Source organism: Populus nigra, chromosome 16 (assembly GCF_951802175.1).
Source record: "Populus nigra chromosome 16, ddPopNigr1.1, whole genome shotgun sequence".
Taxonomy (NCBI): domain Eukaryota; kingdom Viridiplantae; phylum Streptophyta; class Magnoliopsida; order Malpighiales; family Salicaceae; genus Populus; species Populus nigra.
In genome coordinates this window covers 13,991,606-14,006,066 of record NC_084867.1, presented here as the reverse complement: position 1 = coordinate 14,006,066, position 14,461 = coordinate 13,991,606, and the positions used below count along the sequence as shown (strand labels likewise).

At 36.7% G+C, this 14,461-nt stretch overlaps 2 protein-coding genes across 4 annotated transcripts; one reads left to right on the top strand and one right to left on the bottom strand.

Annotated features, from left to right (window-relative positions):
* Window positions 1-1,917: 1,917 nt before the first annotated feature.
* LOC133676268 (uncharacterized) lies at window positions 1,918-7,082 on the bottom strand. The gene is made up of 4 exons (XM_062097917.1): window positions 5,970-7,082; window positions 5,221-5,370; window positions 3,994-4,179; window positions 1,918-2,282 (listed from the first exon to the last, which is right to left on the bottom strand). Exons 1-4 carry the CDS (start codon window positions 6,957-6,959, stop codon window positions 2,202-2,204), a joined length of 1,407 nt encoding a protein of 468 aa, XP_061953901.1. The 5' UTR covers window positions 6,960-7,082; the 3' UTR covers window positions 1,918-2,201.
* Window positions 7,083-9,307: 2,225 nt separating this feature from the next.
* On the top strand, window positions 9,308-12,990 carry LOC133675836 (calcium-dependent protein kinase 26-like). Of its 3 annotated transcripts, XM_062097349.1 has the most exons (5): window positions 9,308-9,510; window positions 9,901-10,031; window positions 10,161-10,856; window positions 10,977-11,273; window positions 11,995-12,990. In XM_062097349.1, exons 3-5 carry the CDS (start codon window positions 10,268-10,270, stop codon window positions 12,687-12,689), a joined length of 1,581 nt encoding a protein of 526 aa, XP_061953333.1. In that variant the 5' UTR covers window positions 9,308-9,510; window positions 9,901-10,031; window positions 10,161-10,267; the 3' UTR covers window positions 12,690-12,990. The 3 variants fall into 3 exon arrangements, with proteins under 3 accessions (XP_061953333.1, XP_061953330.1, XP_061953331.1); XM_062097346.1 differs by having other exon boundaries at window positions 9,901-10,856; XM_062097347.1 differs by having other exon boundaries at window positions 9,308-9,647; window positions 9,901-10,856.
* Window positions 12,991-14,461: the final 1,471 nt, after the last annotated feature.

Here is a 14,461-nt window from a genome sequence, read left to right as displayed (position 1 = left end):
GCTAAAGCATTACATGCTCTGTTGAAAGATTTCATGCTTGATGCACCAGCTGCATAGGGAAATCGTTTCTAAATTAAAATCTAAACATGAAGGATTAAGAAGATTTTAGAGTAATTAATCCAGATTCAATGCAAGTGCTATCTTGTTCTTTAGGGTTATTCTCAATCCGTGCTGGTCTTGTAAACAGTAATATTAATGCTAATAACAAAATCCTTCTTAGAATTTGCTATTCTTATGTTTTTTTTTTTTTTATCAAGGACGTACTTTTTCTTGAATTTCAATAGAAAATGATATCATGAAATAAATAAAAAAGCCCGAATATATATATATATATATATATATATATATATATATATATATGCCCCCTGCCAAAACGCAGTCCAAGCCTACAAAAGCTAAACCCAAGAATAATATACATGGCCTCTCCATCTCTCTTTTAAACTCCATATCTTCAAGGTTTACTAATTCACAGTGCTTATTCTATAAATATTATAAAAGCTTTATTACATAAAGATTTGTTGCTCATCTCTTTCTTTTCTACGTCCCCATGTCGCGGCGTGGGAAAGTCGCTTTTTTGAGTGAGGGAGATATCTTCAGGAGTCTCTTTCCTTATATTTGGTAAACTGGTGGTGCTCTTAAAATCTAGACAGCCCGTCGGTGGACAATATAATGGCTAGGCAGTATATGATCCAGACGATCCGTCGTGGGACAATATAATGGCCAGGCAGCTAGCTGTACTTAATTACTTATTAATTGAACAAAGATAAAAGTCTGTCTTGAAGTCCGAGGAAACCATAGGAGGGAGGAAAGCAAATCTTTCAAAAAAGACTCCACTGTTCACTTAAGTGAACAGTTGAGAGTGAATAAAAGTGACTGGCCAAAGATTATATTTTGGGAAAACTGCAAATTAATCCTCTAAGTTTAAACTTATTATCACTTTAGTAATCAAACAAACGATCTTATCAAGTAGGTCCTACCATATCCTGCATGGCACCGACTTTGTGATTGATTTTACAACTTTCCAGAGTTTAATGTGGGGAATCAAATGAACCGGTCCTCTTTTCCTAAACTCATCAGGCCACAAAACTGTCTAGTATTTTTATTTTCTTTTACACATGATGATCATTTTGATTTTCTGACATGATGGTCATTTAAATTAATCAAAACATTATGCAAATGATGTCATATTTTGGATTTTCGTTTTAGCAACTCTTTCCAAACCGGGTTTAACCCAGGCCAGGTCATCAAAAAAACCTTTTTTTTAATTAAAAAATACATCATTTTAGAGCTTTTTAATTAAAAAAATAAAGATTAAATCAAATCCTGACCTCCAAGCCGATTTTTATAATTATGCTTCTTAGTTAATAACATCTATAATTATGCTTCCTCGTTGCTAAATAATCTTCACCCTCTAATTCACTATTTCTCGTGTTTTATTTTAATGATTCAACTTATTTTTTAAATTGTTTTTATTTGAAAATACATTAAATTAATGTTATTTTTTAAATTTTAACATATTAATATTAAAAATATAAAAAAAATAATGATAATTTTCAATTTAAAAGCATTCATACAAACAAGAAGTTGCAGACTTTGGAGTCCGTTTCCACTGTATGGTCGCGTTGCACCATTACACTAACTACAAGTTTTGGCTAGCTCTGCTATAACCAGGAGCCATTTTGTGTGTACTCTACTAACATTTGTGTAGTTTAATTAGACTATGAAGAGATTGAAAAAAAATGAAAGTAGAAAACAAGATAGCACTTGCATTGAATCTGGATTGTGAGAAAAGAACTATCATTTGCAGTTCATTTGGTTGTTTCTCACAAGAGTGGTCCTTGCTGCATAATGGCATCCAGACTCCAGAGCAAAAGCCATTTGTATATAAAGAATCAACTATCAGACCTTGGAGCAATATTAAGGGAAGGGGAAGAAAAAGTTATCACTCCATAGATTCAAAACTTTCTAATGCAAGCTCCATAGATTCAAAACTTTCTAATGCAAGCATTCAAAAGAATTGTTTGCCAGGCTCACTGCAGCACCAGATCATACAGAACAAATTATTTTGAATGTTCTGCTTGTTTAGAACAAATGGTAAAATATTGATCAATCTTTGGTCCTGATTCGCTAGAAGGCATCATTTCAGGCATTGAAAAGCCTGCAACAAATGATTAGTGTTCTGAGATGTAAAAGCCTTGATCTTATTTGTAGTGCTGAGAAACCTCCTTTGCAAGCTTATCCATAAACATGCATTTCTTGTCGAATCCCCAGCCAGGGTTGCTCTGCATTGCACAATTTTGTTAACAGATAATACATGTTCCCCAAAAGCATCTTACTCAAATCATGCAGTGCAACACAAAGATATAAATGAAATGCCTAGCAAGAAACCTCCCTCCCCAACAGCTTCAAAAGAGTCTTTATTTTCAGCACAACAGATTCAGAAACTGAGCAAACATTGCCATTCAAAATTTCACTCTTGTGCACTATCCCAACACATTGATGTTACGGAGGTCGCAGCATATAATGACCACAGGCCCAAACACGTCAACCCATGCACCTTTAAACTCCCTCAAGACTCAAAACCCAAGAAAATTCAACTTCAAATTTATTTAAATCAATACCCAACAATAAAGAGTCAATGAGCATGTATACTCTTATTACTAGACCATACTTACAAAAAAAAAAGAGCAAAGAAAAAATCAAATTATGGATTGTGATGCAGAAACATTTGTACAGCTCCTAACCCATCTTCTTCGCCACCAATAATGATTAGTGAATTCCTAAAATTCAGCCCCAAACCCTCCTCTAATACATGTCTAAAAACAACTCAAGCACTTCAAAGATAGCTCAAAGTTCCCTCACATTTGAGACTGCCATGCCTAAGATTGCTGAGAGCAATCCCTATCCCTTTACCATCAGGACCTTTATGAGGCTCCAATACACTAGCAGGACCAGGTTTAACTATGGACACATCAATATTTAACTTCAAGCAAATTTCTCAGGAGTGGGTCGCACTGGGCGTCTTTACAGATCAACACATCTTTAACATTTCAATATCACTAAGAAAAAAGTTGATATACATGCTGCATTCCACCCACTTTGCCACACTTTATTTTTTACGATAAAGATCTACCAAAATTATTTTGATTAGGTTACATTAGTAGCAGAAACAAAACTAAAAAGATTACCCCAAAAGATAGCTCCATTACTGCCTATACAAATTGACCATAAGATGGCAGAGGAATTGGCCAATCATGTTGTTTAGTGTCGCGAGGACATAAGGCTGTCAAACTCTAATTGGATGCACTACCCACAAATGAGCTGGATGAATCCCAAAGAATTCCACCACCAACCAAAGAAAACACAAAATTTTCCTTCTACACTTCGCAACAATAAGTAGTTAACACTACAGAGTAGCAACTGAAAATAGAAAATCAAAAGGAGAGGAAATAAATAATAGTGTAGCACTATACTGGGATTCCTAGAATTGCTAGGGTTGAAGGCATTACATTAGGGTGTGCCAAGCAATCATGCGTATGACATCTAACCACACACAAGGCACTAAAGGTTCACAATTAATATTCAAAATCATATCCAACATATGACATATGGCTCAATATAAAGTCTCATTTGGGAAGTTGCTCATGTAGAAATGCTTATAGTAATCATGCAAATAAGCACATTGCGAGCAACATGGTTAAACCAGTGCCGTATGGCTTTTTACATGCTGAAAGCTTTGTTCCTCCCAAATGCCACAAAACAATGGAGTTTTGCAACACCACAAAACTGTGCCATTTAATTAATTACAATTCACAAGCTAACAGACCCCAAAGCAGTTACTTGAAAGTTTTAGGCTTTTAGCACAATGATGTTAAAAAGGACCAACCATTGTAACTTTTGCATGAAATTAAAAGTAAGACAATGGATGTAATGTCTTCATGGCATCACCTCACCAAGCATGATATTTGGAACATGATCGACATAAATACTAACCTGAAGAGAAAGAACTGCACGATCAGCAAAACTCTTTACAGAATCAGGTGCACTCGCAGGAATAGTTTTTGCAACTCTTTCTAACTCTTCCTTTTGTTTCTTTCCACTTACTCTATCAGGTCCACTGTAGGAATCAACAATCTTTTTCATTAACGGGGCATCCTTCATCGTTTCTTCAACAATTTCCTGGGAAATGTGAAGGATTAAAGATATTAAACTTAGGAAAGGTACAGGTTACAGCTCCAATCCTTTTTTCCTTAAAATATGAAAAAAGATCATCCATTACAGATGGACTGAAGTTCTGAAACAAAGGCAAAAATTCCATAAATTGACAACTAGTCATGCCAGTTATCAAAAGCACATGAGTCGCAATGCAAGAGGTACTGCCAAAAATATAATTGATTCTTTTAATTAAGTGATGATGGATTAACCCAGAAGCAATTAATAGTGCAAGAGTCAGCATAACAACAGTTTACCCATATACCAAGCAGTCACTAGAGTGAAAATAAACTCTCACAGAGTACTATAAAAACAGGTTTTTGCAACCAATAAAAATGCAACTCTAAAACCTCTCAGCCACTCTCTTTCCTGGTTAGTTTCTTTTGTTTGTTGATGACACTGAAACCAGAACACCAGAATCACAAAAAACATTCCAGGACTTTCATCGCAATCATTAGAATCATGAGGGTCATGCATCGAAAGATTGTAACTTCTGGATATGAGAGCACATCAAAACCCAATTATGCCATGATTAAAGTATTATGAAAACTTTTGCACCATATATCTTTCTAAATATCCGAGAATTTCAAACATTTAGTCATTTATGCTACTGAGCTTTCACACTATAAAGTTCAACGATGATTTAGCCACTAGAAATAGTATCACAACCACATTAACATAGAGCAAACAAAAGTGATGCCGATAAAGCACAAGACAACAAGGTGTTAAATGACAAGCAATGGATGCCTTTTAAGCCCGCAAAGGGTAAATGATCATGAGATTTAGGATACCGTTGCAAGTAATGACCCCAAATTAGGAAGAAATTTGCACACTAGAAGGTCAATATGGTAGGATGGAAATGTCAAAAAAATTATAAACTTCAACTAAACAAAGGTTATTTTCACAAACAAGTATATATGACATGACAAAAATGTTTGCATAGTTATTGTAAAGTTTCCTGATATCAATGAAGTCATGTCTCAAGGGAAAAAAAATGACAGAAAGTACCTCCCACTCTTCATGAGTCTTAATTCCCATATATGCCATCATGAACGGCTTCACCTTTTCCAGTGCATCCCGAAGAGGCATAGGTGGTTTCTCATCAATATCTGGATTTTTATCAAACTCACCCATCAAGTACTCTGGCTCAAACTCAAACTGCAAACAAGCCAAATAAAACCATACTTCATCACACACCCAGTTTCAAAAATTTCACAAGCAGAAAATTGCATATGACTCTGGAACCGCAAACTTCTTAATTTCAAAAGCAATTTATTAATATTCTTATTTCAACAGCCTAATTTCAATGCAAATACCAAGCACGATAAAGTCAGGTCATATTATACAATTAAAGTGGATTGCACTAACAACTTACAAATAGTTCAACAATAACCTCTTAGATTCCAAAACATTATAAGCAATGCTAGGAGTGACCATGTTGAAAACGTTCAGCTACAAGGGTAGATTCCATTTTGTAAGTTCTACCTGGTACTGCTTCTTTAACTGAGTCATGTGAATTATCTATAAACTCTGCCAGAAATTTAATTTTGAAATGTATACATACATACATTGAGATAGATTATCATTTTTATCATATTTGCACAACCAATGGTCATTTGCTAAAACAAACTCTAAAGTTAAGAGTTGGAGACTAGAATTTGTTTTCTTCTTTCAGAATTAAGACCACATAAGCCCCAAAGAGTGAATGCAGTCATAAAGGTATGTAAGAAAAAAGCAGAAAACCAAATTACACTCACCGAACAGTTGGTATCGAAGGCATCCACATATTCATCCTCTATGGGACAAGGCAGCACTCTTCCACTCATCTCCTCAAAAGCTTCAACCAATGTATTCATAGTTTCAACACCAACACTTTGAGCAAACTTCTCTTCATCTTCCTCATGGCCCTCCAAAGACATCCCTGACCCATATTCTACGTCTTTATCCCCATAACCCCTTCTTCCTCTACCTCTACCTCTACCTCTAGCTCCACCTCTTGCTCCACCTCTCCCTCCTCCGCGTCCAGGCACAAAGCTCCCTCTCCCTCCTCCACGTCCCCCCACCTCTCCTTCACCACCACCGCGTGATAATAACTCCATTGCCTTCTTCACCGCCTCCTGCCTGCCCATTTTCGTCGTGGCTGGAACAGCATCATCTCCATCAGGGGTTTTTTGCTGCCTGGCCCGGGGCTGGCTCCGAGGTTGGCTCCGGGCCCGGAGATGCCTGTTCTCTTCCTTAGCAGGCTCACTGGGCACCTCTTGTTTAACCGGCTTTCCACGTCCGGCACCACCTAGACCTGATAGAATACTAGGAGGCAGATTGGCCTCGGCCTTCTTGGGAGGTTCAGACTCGGGACGCGACTCGGTGGGTCGACTCGGTCCCGGCTCGGTTGTGCCTCGGCCCCGCCCAGCGCCAGGTTGGGAGTTTTTCACAGACGAAATGAAAGTGGAGAAGGCGGGAAGAATTGGGCCTGTGCCAACTGGCTTGCCTCTTCCATGACCGAGTCCACTCGGCTGCGACTCAGATGACTCAGTTTTCAATTCGTCCAAGTCAGGCTTCCCTGGTGCCGCTGCACCGTATTCAGATTGCCCACCAGGTGGAGACCCAACATTCCCAGCGCCACGGCCGCGGCCGGAGGAGGTGGAGAAAGGGGAGGAGGATAAGAAAGTTGGGGCGTGATTGGATGTGGGATTTGTGAGAAAATTGCAGGGGTTATAGATTCGTCTTCCAATTGTAGTTCCTCTCATTTGGGATTAAGAGGTACAAATTTTATGGATTCGATTTGATTGATTTCTTTTGGTTTTGTTTTTGGATTTAGAGAAGAAGATGAATCGAAAGGGGAGGGTTTTAGCCAGACACAACACATGAACAGGGTTTACAATTTTATTAGGGTAAACTTCATTTGCATCCCTGTAATTTTATCCAAGATCCGATTCTACCCCTATTTGTTAAATGATCTCCACTGTTACCTTTTTTGTCTGAATGTGACCCCTGACAAAATATTTTGGGATCAAATTAATAAAATTGTATGTCCTTTTTCATATATCTGATTGTAAAATACATCTTCCTATATTAATTGATTTTTTTATCCGAGCGATTTTAAAAATATATTCTTTGTATCATTATTAAAATTAAAATTTACAAAAAAAAAAATTGAAATTCACGTGAAAAACACTGTAGTCCTGACACAGACAGCGAGAGTGTTTTTTTTTTATCCCAGGATTTTTTTGCTTCGACCACTTAATGTCTTTTTTACTTGGTTCCTTGCGTTGTTTTGATTTGCAAATGGTACTGTTGATTTATTTTGCATGTGTGCGTGGAGGGGTCTTGAGAAAATATTATGTTCATCGGTTAATTCTTGATTTTATAAAATAAAATTTAATTTATTTAATTTAGAGTAATTAGAGTTTCATAGACTGAATTTAAATATCATGGACTGAATTTAAAATATTGTGCTCTTTAAATAGCTCGTGCAGCGGTTTTCAAAAACAGAACAGCAGCTTCCATAACAACTTTTGAAGTATTGCACCTCAATCTTCATGGCAATCTAACATGTGTTGGTGGAGTCGCCACCGTTGGGCTCTGGGTTTTTTTTTTTTTTTCCTCCTCGAAAATCGCATAGACTTGCCAGAATATAGAAGTGATATTTATTTGTTTATTATATTAAATTTATTTTTTATTTTTTAAAATGTTATTTATTTTGTTTTAAATATCTTATTATTAATTTTATTTTCTAGCACTTTGTTTCGTTTAATTTTCATATTAGATTTTATCATTATTATCTTGATTTTCATTTATTTACTTTTTATCATTTTCTTGATTAATTTTTTTTTATTTTATCCATTAATATTTTTTATTTCAAGTTCGGTTCTTATTATTTTGATTGCGATTTATTTTGCGTTTAATCCTTCTCTGATTGATTTATTTTCCAATCTCATCATTTGGTATTTGACTGATCAAGGATTTTTCTTTGTGATTTTTTTAAGTTTGTTTTTTATGAAATTAGTCCTGGTCTTATGACCTAAATTACGAGATTTGAAAATTAACTACAATTGACTTCATTCTTTTTCTATGTCCTTTTTGAAATTTGATTTTTTGGTTAGGGGCTGGGCCTCATAATTTTTTTTTCACATTCCTTTTAAAATAATTATCATGATGTTATTTTTTGGACCATAAGCTTAGTGGATTAACTTAGGTTAACTTGAGTTTTTTTTCTTCTACATTAGATGTTTTTTCCAGTTCCCCCTTTTAATATTAGGTTGTTTGAGATTTGAGCTTTATTGTTTTAATCATTTTGCTTTTTACGGAGTTATCTCGATATCACAACAAGATCATGTATTTGGTAGGGCGACTAGGGTGGACTCGACAAATTTTTTTATTATTTTTTTTAATCTCATCAATCGATATTTGATTTGCTAAGGACTGGATTTTTATTTTTTTGTTATCAAATACCAGGAGAATATATTTCTATAATATTGACAATCATTTATTTTTTAATTGATCGTTGCATATTTTTTTTAGTTAAGTTTCTTTATTGTCGTGTCTTTTATTAATCATATTTGTTAGATTAACTGCACTTATTGAGGTAAGTCGAGTTAATGATTTGAGTCCAAGATTTTTCATACTTGTTTAAAAATACTAGTATTGTCTTAACATTTTTTTTTAAGTTGAAAAAACTAACACCAGTTATTAATTTAATATTTTTTATATGTAATGAAAGTAATAAATTTATTCGATGTTAACTTTGAAATTCAAATTTAAAAAATAAGCAATGGAATTTAAAAACACAATTTTTCTTCTTTGTTATTCAGAACAGAGGGATCTGGACAAAGACTGTCATTTCTTTGTTATACAAAAGGCAAGCTTTTATTTTTCAAAACAATTTATCTTAAATTGACCTATTAACCAATTCAACTCGTTATTCAAGTTTTAGACTGGGTTACGAGTCGGCTATGTTTGATTATTATGTGTACTGTAGATAATGTCTCTATAATAGATAGCAGTATATGATCCAGACGATCCGTCGTGGGACAATATAGTGGCCAGGCAGCTAGCTGTACTTATTAATTGAACAAAGATAAAGTCTGTCTTGAAGTCCGAGGAAACCATAGGAGGGAGGAAAGCAAATCTTTCATCTTTCAACTTTCAACTTCAAAATAAATAAATAAAAGAGAGGCACAAAAACTTAAGAGAGCCCCCACAAAGGGAACAAGACAGACAGTCACACGGCAGAGAGAGAGAGAGAGAGAGAGGGGCTCTCTCTTGTCTTGAAGAGCTCAAAAATCCCCTGCTCCAACGGTCTCAATTTCTCTCTCTCTACTCATCTCCTCTATCTCCCTCCCTCTCTTTTTTGTACCTATTTTGTTTTAACACGAGTAAATGGTGTTGTTGATGGGATCTTTTTAGGATCTAATTCTGGGTTGTCTTGTTTTGAGGTAAAAAATAATGGCTTGGTTTTAAATTTTGATCTTGTTTCTGTTTTTTTTTTGGTGGGGGGCTTAGCTGATGGGTTATTCTAGGGTTTTAGTATGCTGAACTAAAGTCTGGAACATTTTTTAATGAATGAAATGTGTGATAAATGAGAGAGTTTGCTCAAGTGGGTTTTCTTTTAATGCTGTGTTTTTTAGTGAATTATAGAAAAGTTGACACCTTGGGTCTGAATTTTTTTTATTTTTTATGCTTGTTCAGATCTAGCTGATCAAGGTGAGATCGGAAGAAGTTACTGGCTGAGACGTCAAGGTTTTGCCTTTATTAAGGTGGTTTATGCTCTAGACTTCTAGTTACGCAAATTCCAAATACATAGCATCCCATTATCAACGGTAAGGGTCACTATCTCCTTCTAAGAACCAGTCATAAGGAGGGTTCTGCTAGGATTTTGGCCTCTATTGCGGGTTTTGTAATTTGAGAGGAAAAACATCAAAGTTTTTTTACTTAAGCATCAATAACAGGTTTGGTGGTGTTTTGAGATACTGAAACAAAATCCGGTAGTTCATTGAATTGTGTGCTGCTATTCTGATTGGTATTTTGGGCGCTGGTCGGGGAGATAGAACTTGGTATGGCTGTTGCCAAGAGCAACAGCAGCCGTGAATCCTTGAAGCAACCCTGCAACTGCTATAGAGTTTCAAGCTTGACTGAAACCATTCTGGACACGCACCAGATCTCTAATTTGAAAGATAGGTATGTTCTTGGAGAGCAATTAGGTTGGGGACAGTTTGGTGTTATTAGAGTGTGTACTGATAAGTTGTCCAGAGAGGTTCTGGCTTGCAAATCGATTTCCAAGGATAGACTGGTGACATTAGATGATGCAAGAAGTGTCAAGCTTGAGATTGAAATAATGACCAGGTTATCTGGGCATGCTAATGTTGTGGATCTCAAGGCAGTTTATGAGGATGAGGATTATGTTCACCTGGTAATGGAACTTTGTGCTGGAGGGGAGCTTTTTCACCAGTTAGAAAAGCATGGACGCTTCTCCGAGGCTGAGGCTAGGGTTCTCTTCAGGCATCTTATGCAAGTGGTCCTTTATTGTCATGAAAATGGAGTGGTTCACAGAGATTTGAAGCCGGAGAATATCCTCTTAGCTACAAAATCCTCATCATCACCAATTAAATTGGCAGATTTTGGTCTTGCAACCTATGTCAAGCCGGGTATAGTTTCTTTCTTCTTCTTTCTTCTTTTGCTCTTCATTTAATTTTTTATATTGAACATTGTCTCCCGCAAAGCTTGAGTTGTTTAACAGATTAAATATTTGGGATCTGCCCAAACAGGTCAGAGTTTGCATGGGACTGTTGGAAGCCCATTTTATATAGCTCCAGAGGTATTGGCAGGAGGCTATAACCAGGCTGCTGATGTTTGGAGTGCAGGGGTGATTCTCTATATTCTTCTCAGTGGGATGCCACCATTTTGGGGTAAGACCAAGTCAAGGATATTTGATGCTGTGAGGGCAGCTGATCTGCGGTTTCCTTCTGATCCTTGGGATCACATAACTGAATCTGCGAAGGAGTTAGTCAGGGGTATGCTTTGCACAGATCCCTCGCAAAGGTTTACTTCTCAGCAGGTTTTAGGTGGGTTCAATTTATATTTTACTTGCTGGATATACGTTCTTTAGCTTCTTTGATAGTTTCATCCAATCAACCTGTTCTATGATCTTAGTAGGCATTGGGACTATGGATGGTTATAATTTTTTTGGGCTTTTCTAGCACTACATGAATTTCTTGAAAACTAATCACTTCCTGCTAGAAGCATCTAAACTCTAACTCAATGCACATACTACATGATTATGTATACAAAACTTGTTGACAAGACAAGAAATCTGGCTGAGATCCCAAAAGGTGAGGCGGGGCTCCATTCCCTAATTCTTTTAAACTGACAGGTCATTTACAACTGAGTGAGTTTCTATATTTCTTTTGTTAGTTGGTCCCATCAATTGTAACATTTATGTCCTTTCTTGGTTTTTCCTCAGGTGGATAATTTTTGCTGTTGATGAGCTATGTCATTTCACTCTTTTTTTTTTGTTTTAGAAAATCACAATATCAACACATCAATGTGGTTGTGTTTTGCCTTATCTGGCTTCATATGAATTACAAATATAAGTTGTGCAACTGACTGGCGTTGGTAGGACCTAAAAGTCAAGAAACGTCCCCTTTCTCTTTCTCATTAGCTGATCAGCATGATTTTACCTGTTCTTGCCTGCTACAAAAGACTGCTCTCCTTTTTCTTTTTCTTTTTCTTTTTTTCATGCCATGCTTTCTCCAAATATTTAGTCTTGGATTTTCTTTTCTGTAGATAATTCCTGGATGAAGCATGATGGACCATATCCTGAAGAATCTAGTCAACGTGAAAAGCAAATTTGTGAAGAATGGGATTTAGGCGGCAGCTCACTCTCCATATTAATGGCCAGGGATCAGGACGTCAGCTTTGGCACTGGATCACCTATCATTCATGATGTTCAGTCTCCTACTTTCACTTGCAGATCATCATTCTCTTCTTTCCTAGGGGAGCCATCAACACCTAGCTTTGTATCTGGTGGATTCTCTTTTCGCAGCAGTGATGATTCAAATGCCTTGGAATTCATATCCCCTGTATCCTCAATGCCGAGCTTTGCATTCTCCAGCCCTGGTCCTGTAATTGAGCAAGGGAGTTCTACATTAGAATTCTCAAGCAACATTTCTAGGATAGATTCAGTTTGTGGAGGTCATCAACTGTTAGAGGGAAGCTTGGATAAGATGGTTCTGTTGCCGGAGTCTTCTCTGTGCTGTGGACGTGAAGCCAGAGAAATGGAAAACAAGCCAGTTGAAGTTAAGAGAGCAGGAGCAGCAATAGGGTCCAGGATGTTGGGCATGCACAGTAAGAGGAACCGCACTATTGGTCTCGGTGAGCGTGAGCAACTTGATCTCATGGTGACTGAATCAGTCATCCGCTGGGCATCCTGCACTCACCTTCCAACAGCACCATCTCTAAGGTCTTCTCTTGTCTGTTGAGAGAGAGAATCAGCTGACAGCCAGACTCAACGAGATGAATGGGATTTTAGGTGCAGAAAGTGCTGTGCTCACATGATAGTCAAAATAGCTAGTGTGTGTAATAGTTTTGTATCATATTTTTGTTGCCGAGAGTCCCTGTGTGCCTAAGCCTGTTTCAGGCTAGCTTTCAAACGAGTGATGAGTGATGTCCTTCTGATGAGCTAATCTTGAATCTGTTCACTACTAAAAGCAAATGTCTTTCTGATGAGCGAATCTTGAATCTGTAAACTATGAAAAAGCAGATGTCCTTCTGATGAGCTAATCTTGAATCTGTTCGCTACTAAAAAAAGCAAGGGTAACATGCTCTGAGTGATTGGCTTTTGCCATGTGTATAAAAGCTGGATTTTCACGGGATGAAGTTCTCCAGGTTTCAAATTATATTTTCCGAGTGTCTCTTTTGAATATAAGCATCAGGAAATCTTATTATAATAACAAGATCATGATACTGACTGCAGCAGCTCTATAAACGTACTGGTCTCCTGTTACTCAGCTTCTGATTTTGTTCTTCATTATCTCTGATCAACTTCAATTCTCCTTGCACAATGAATTCCTGTGTGACCAGATCAATAAAAATGAATTAACTAGAAACACCATACGTCCACATTTTGTAGAACGGTGGCCAGATTCCCAGTTTTGTTCTTACTCAAAATTTTGTGAAAACGGCTAGTTGAGGTTCAACAGTGGACATAACCACACTAAAGTCTTTATTCTATAATTGTCAAAGTTTAAAGTATCCTTTAACTTTTGCTCTGCCATGGTGACAACAAAACATTGCAACTCTCCACTAGCCTGACATGGACCACTTCCAAAGTGGAGGGCAGGCAACACAGGTCTCTTGATGCCACCTGTCCTGGGAAATAAAGGAGAGGACATTATTACATGTCCAATGGGGTAAAGAAGCAGGTCATTCAGCACAAAAGCACAATCATATATCCATGTTCTGCAACCCCCCATTTTAAGAGACAAAAACAAAATTTCAAGCTTGATGTCTGCTCTCTGCCCTCAAGATCTTCACTCTTCAGGTCCCAATTTATGTAGGAGCTTAGTAGACAAGGAAAGGGTACTTTGGCAAGTGACAAAGAAGGTAGGGAATTGACCTTTCAAGAGTTGATAACCACAAAGCTTCCAATCATGACTTCAGTGTTCAAGTTCAACCAATAGCTAAGTGCCAAAATCCCAATGGTCACCCACCATCTTGCAAATTTTGGAAAATGTGGATTGGTACATTTCTTAAAATGTTTAGATTTTTCCCTCTACTGCTAATATTTTTCTTAACAAAAGCTGACTTTTAAAATATTTTTATTTTATTTGTTTTAATCCCAATTTTTCCTCTCAAACATCCCCATTTATGCTATAACATTTTTTTAAAAAAAAAATTAAAAGCCTAAACAAATTGAGAATCAAATTCAAAAGGTAGGTTAGGGGTAACATTGGGAAATTTTAAACTTCAGAGGTAGAAAGAGTTGATGAAGCAAAAATGAAGTTTACCCTACTATTTTGATCACCACATGAAAACTGAATTTTTGGCAACCACAATACACTTTCTTCCTGACCCGGTGTTCACGGGACATTGCTTCTCTGTATTTTTAGTCCCTTTTACTATATATATATATATATATATATATATATATATATCATCCATGTATGTCATATTTTTCACTATTTTGTCAGTTTGTGTCCCACGTGGCGTCATGAAATTATGTTTCTCATATACATCTTGGTCCCTAGGTTTC

Bases quoted from the DNA above. Each gene is read 5' to 3' on its own strand.
- LOC133676268 (XM_062097917.1), bottom strand. From the start codon at position 6,959: ATGAGAGGAACTACAATTGGAAGACGAATCTATAACCCCTGCAATTTT. The intron at 5,371-5,969 runs GTGAGTGTAATT...GCTTGTTTGCAG, and splicing joins CCTTCGATACCAACTGTTCG to TTTGAGTTTGAGCCAGAGTA. The intron at 4,180-5,220 runs GTACTTTCTGTC...CACATTTCCCAG, and splicing joins AGACTCATGAAGAGTGGGAG to GAAATTGTTGAAGAAACGAT.
- LOC133675836 (XM_062097349.1), top strand. From the start codon at position 10,268: ATGGCTGTTGCCAAGAGCAACAGCAGCCGTGAATCCTTGAAGCAACCC. The intron at 10,857-10,976 runs GTATAGTTTCTT...CTGCCCAAACAG, and splicing joins TGCAACCTATGTCAAGCCGG to GTCAGAGTTTGCATGGGACT. The intron at 11,274-11,994 runs GTGGGTTCAATT...TCTTTTCTGTAG, and splicing joins TACTTCTCAGCAGGTTTTAG to ATAATTCCTGGATGAAGCAT.